The sequence below is a fragment of the Myotis davidii genome, unplaced genomic scaffold (assembly GCF_000327345.1).
Source record: "Myotis davidii unplaced genomic scaffold, ASM32734v1 scaffold726, whole genome shotgun sequence".
NCBI lineage: Eukaryota > Metazoa > Chordata > Mammalia > Chiroptera > Vespertilionidae > Myotis > Myotis davidii.
The window spans coordinates 1,053,411-1,058,028 of NW_006297808.1; the positions used below are offsets into that span (position 1 = coordinate 1,053,411).

General features: G+C 50.6%; 1 protein-coding gene across 3 annotated transcripts in view; it reads right to left on the reverse strand.

Annotated features, from left to right (window-relative positions):
* Positions 1 to 4,618, reverse strand: part of HIP1 (huntingtin interacting protein 1) — a 72,991-nt gene that overhangs the window by 48,626 nt on the left and 19,747 nt on the right. Inside the window, exon 1 of one of the 3 annotated variants that reach the window (XM_015570265.1) lies at positions 3,156 to 3,345. The exons of 1 other annotated variant lie outside the window; for it this stretch is intronic. In XM_015570265.1, coding sequence (XP_015425751.1) covers positions 3,156 to 3,215 — 60 coding nt within the window. In that variant the 5' untranslated portion in view covers positions 3,216 to 3,345. Of the gene's footprint in view, positions 1 to 3,155; positions 3,346 to 4,618 lie in introns of those variants that run through there. One more of the 3 variants, XM_006773375.2, reaches the window with a different exon arrangement.

The following is a 4,618-nucleotide window of genomic DNA, read 5'->3' on the forward strand; positions in this document are numbered from 1 at the left end:
GTGGGGGTCCCCACTGGGGTGCCTGGCCAGTCTGGGTGAGGGGCTGAGGGCCGTTTTCAGGCTGGCCAAGCCCCTCCTTTTTTCCTTTTTTTTAAATTCTGGGACTTATTTACCTTCTGCAATTGAAACTTTGTTGTTTTGAGTGGAGCTCAGAGGCAGCCAGGGCGGGCAGGAGGGAAGCCTCCTGCTCGCCTCAGCTTCATGGCCATAGTTGGCTGAAAGCAGGTATCTGGGGTTTATTTACCTTTTATAATTGAAACTTTGTTGCTTTGAGTGGAGCTCAGAGCTGCTGCGGCAGCTTGGCTTCCTCCATCATTGGGGCAAGCAAGCCTCCTGCTTGCTCCAGCTCCATGGCTGCTGGCAGCCATCTTGGTAGGGTTAATTTGCATATAATCCCTCTGATTGGCTGGTGGGTGTGGCTTAAGGCATAGCGAAGGTACAGTCAATTTGCATGTTTGTATTTTATTAGTGTAGATGCTGATCAACCAAGTGTCCAAGCTTGTGATCATTATAAGCCTTGCTTGCAAAAAAATAAAAGTCCTCAAAATTCCTTTAAGCAAAATAAAATACTATGAGTTTATATCTATAGACTGTGTGTGTGTGTATGTGTGTGTGCGTGTGTGTGTGTGTGTGTGTCTGTCTGTCTGGATGGGGAAACTGTTCTGTGCTCTAAATGTTTAAGGAGGGAGAAATCCCTTGAAATGGTGATGCTGCTCAGGAAAGACTACTTAGAGAAAGAGAGGGGTAACTTTTCCCAGGTGCCATCCCCTGCAATATATCTACTTCTTTTATTTTCACTGCATTGCAAACTCAGGGGCCCTATGACTGCTGCACAGAAAGGCTAAGCAACTTGCCCAAGGTCACACTATCCACTTCTAACCGTGTGGTCGACTAGATCTAGATCTGCAAGCCCATCCTGAACCATGGAGGTCAGGGAAGAGGGGGACAGGCCCTCCCGGCAGAGAGCACCACAAGGAAAAGTGCAGAGCGGAAAGGCCTGGAGCAGGCAGGCAAGTTTAGCTGGAGGGCGGCATCTATGCAAGGGAAGAAGAGGGATGATGCCAGACGAGAGGTGCTGCTGATTGTGAAGGCCAGTGTGCTTCTGAGTGGGCAGGGGAAGACAGAGCAGCTGGAGGAAGACCGGCCAGCAGCCGTGTGAGAGCTGGAGGAGAGGAGGATGGAGTCTGGAGGTAGAGCTGAAGGAGGAAGTTCTTACTAGTAATAGCAGACAGGAGTGAAAGAATAAAGGCCTCAACCAACATGATAGATGTGGAAATGTTTAGAACCCTGTACTAAGTGGACTATGAAATGGATTTCAATAGGATTGGCCCGTAGGAGCTCCCATTTACAGGGACACAGCAGGGGAGGCATCCAAGATGCTGCAGAGACTTTGAAATTACACAAGGGGGAGAATAGAAGCAGGTACCTCAGGCTGAGGAGACATTGTTAAGCAAAGGACAATGAGGCCAGGAGGACTTGGGGTGAGACATGGCCATTTTAAAAAGAATGAGGACGTGAACTAGCCAGTAGCAGTGGTTACAACCATCATGATTATGCAGCGAATGCATGCTTACTACCAGGCCCTGTGCTAATAAACATTTTGTATGAATTATCTCGTTAAAGTCATAACTCCGCATCCTATAAGCGGGCGAGCATTAATACCAATTAGCTCCATTCTAGAGAAAAAGAAGCCAAGGCTTGGAGAGGTGAAGCAAATTGCTCACGGCCACTCCCCGAGCCGGTGTGGAGTGGGACTCAGGCCTGCAGTGTGGCCCTACGGCTCGGGCACTGGGACATGATCCCACACTAGGCACGGCCCTCCATACCACAGAAACAGAATCAGAATCCAAACGATTTCCATACATTGGAAAAGCGGGTTAAACCTCACAAGATGCAATCCAGTAGGTACAAGGGAAATTTCCTATATTTAGATCTAAACTCACTGTCACAGGGGAAAAATGCCTCAAAGCAGCAATTGTGAGAACAATTTCAGTGTTTTATTTGGCTACCAACTTGACAGAAGCAACATTTTGGTGTGGCTGGTCAAAATGCAAGTCAGAGACTGATGTATTAAAAGGGATATATAGGGTCTGGAACGAGGGGGCGTGTCCAACTCACTATGCAGAGCAATTCCCATGTAAACATTAAAAATACTAGGCAGTTTCAGGCTTCAGAGAGGGGAACTGACAAACTAGACCACCTCTAAAAAAGGGTGACCTGAAATGGGGATGGATGTGGGACCCGAAGAAAACTTAGAGGAATATCAGTAATCTGAAGGGCGGTTGTGTGGGAGAGGAATAACTCCAGAGGATCAATCCTAGACCCATGGGCACAAGCCCAGGCAGGCCATTTCTGGATAAATGTAAGGGCATCTCATGAAAGACAGACTTACCCATTACTAGATGCATAGACGCATACAGGCAGAAGTGAGGCAACCTCTCCTCAGGGTTATTGTGAAAAAGACTGATCGGCTCTGGCTAGATTAGTTAGACTTCTGGGTCCCTTCCAATATTTAGACTCTGTAAAGGCCCTCAGATGATGGAGGGCTTTGGATATCAAGATAGGAAATTGTGACCTGAAGGATACTAGGGAGCCACAGAAGCCTCTTGAGCAGGGAAGCGTCCTAATACAAATGCCCCTTCATCCTCCTGAGTTTCAGGAGTTGCTGCTTAGTGCCCTGATGAAAGAAAGTGTGGTACCACTTCCATGTGGACATTCAGAGTCACAGTCCCCAGCACGAGTTTAGCACTGACAAAAGGCCCAGCCTAGCACTGGGCTGTGGAACAATGTTTCTTCCCAAACCAACAACGATAAGACACCTGCAAGCCTTGCCTGCCCTTGTCAGGACGGCCCCACTCCTTTCTCTTGCAGCTCCACAGGCTCACAGGAGCACCCACATATGGCAGCCGACAGGACTGATGTCCTCCAACCAATCCTTTCCCAGGAGAACTCCTGAGAGGCAGAGTCAAGCTCGAGACGGGGGCCCACTGCCCAAGGTTTCCATGGCAAGGCTTTCTGGGCTGAGGCAGGGCTGAGCCTCCACATCCTGGGCCGATAACAGCAAGCTATGGGTCTGCTGGGGCCCCCCGGGACGTCAGACATAGGGACGTTTCCAGGGCAGAAGTTCTCGGCTATGGCCAGTTTCCCACACTCACATTATACTTGGTGTCTGGGATTCCAGCCTGTGTGACACACTCCTCCACTTTCTTCTTCATCTCAAATCCTTCCCAGCACAGGCCAATAACTGCTCCATTTCTTCTTTTTTTGAATTCCTATTTCTCTTCATGAGTTTCACACTTAGTATGTTATATCGTCTTACCTCCCCACCCAGATTAAAATCCCCAGGGCAAAGACCCCCCAAGGGCCCGCAGTTGCTAAGGCAGGGCTTACAGCCTTAATAAATCATTAAGGCTACTGGCTTCCCCCCTCTCCAGACTACAAGGTCCGTGATTCATGGCCTCTTGAGGAAATCTGCTTCCTTTTCCTCCCCTCCCCAGACGCTCTCTGAAAGAAATAACTGGGTTCTGAACTGGGCAATGGCTGGGGGCCCTGCCAGGGCAGAGGGTGGGAAGTTCAGGGCTCAATTTCTCACCTCCGGTCTAGGTTAGAGAACATCCTCTGAGAACAGACTGTTTTCCAGATTTCCCTGGAGTCACACGGGACCTGAGACCATGCAGTGTGCCCCCTGAAAGAGCAGCATTGTGCACCACTTCCTGACCCAGCTGGCCCTTGTGTCCCAAGCTGGTTCCGGAGAGCCAATTATCAGCAGGCACCACAGGAAGGGTGGCTTTCTCCCTGCTCCCCGCTCCCCATCCCCTCAAAGCCCAGTCCCCTCTGCCAGGCTGCAGCCAATGGAAAACCCTTGGGCCTTGCTTCTTTGGGGAGCAGAGCCTGGGCCTGGCCTGTGGGGTCCAGCTGGGCACTGTCGGGTCACACACACAGCTCCTGGCAGGGGCCCAGCACTTGGGCTGCCAAGGCCGAGCTGGCTCACAAGGGTCCCATGGGCAAAGGTTCCATGGCAGGGGCAGGCATAAATGAGGTGCCCAGGTGGGGGTGGCAGGTCTTAAAGCAAGGGACGGAAAGGCCCACGGCCCAGACCAGGGGTCCTCAAACTACGGCCCGCGGGCCACATGCAAATACAAATATTGTATTTGTTCCCATTTTGTTTTTTTTTACTTCAAAATAAGATATGTGCAGTGTGCATAGGAATTTGTTCATAGTTTTTTTTAAACTATAGTCCAGCCTTCCAACGGTCTGAGGGACAGTGAACTGGCCCCCTGTTTAAAAAGTTTGAGGACCCCTGGCCCAGACCAAGCAAAGGAGTATCTGACACCAGAAAGGGCAGAGGGGAAAGAAGGAAGTAAGGTGGAAAGGAGACAGAAAGAAGTGAAGCGAGCAGGGGGAAAGGAGCTTTTCTCAGCAAAGGCATAAGCGGCCACCACCAACACCCGGCCTGGCCGTGGTGATGACTGCCCACCACGGGGCCGCACGCTGGAAACGGCCATGCCGTACAGCATTCCTCACCTCCTCAGGTTTGGAAGCCTGAGGTAAACAGATAAGGGAGGTGGTCCCCGTTAATTCCTGCAATTTAATCTAGGCTCCTTCTCCCACCGCTGCC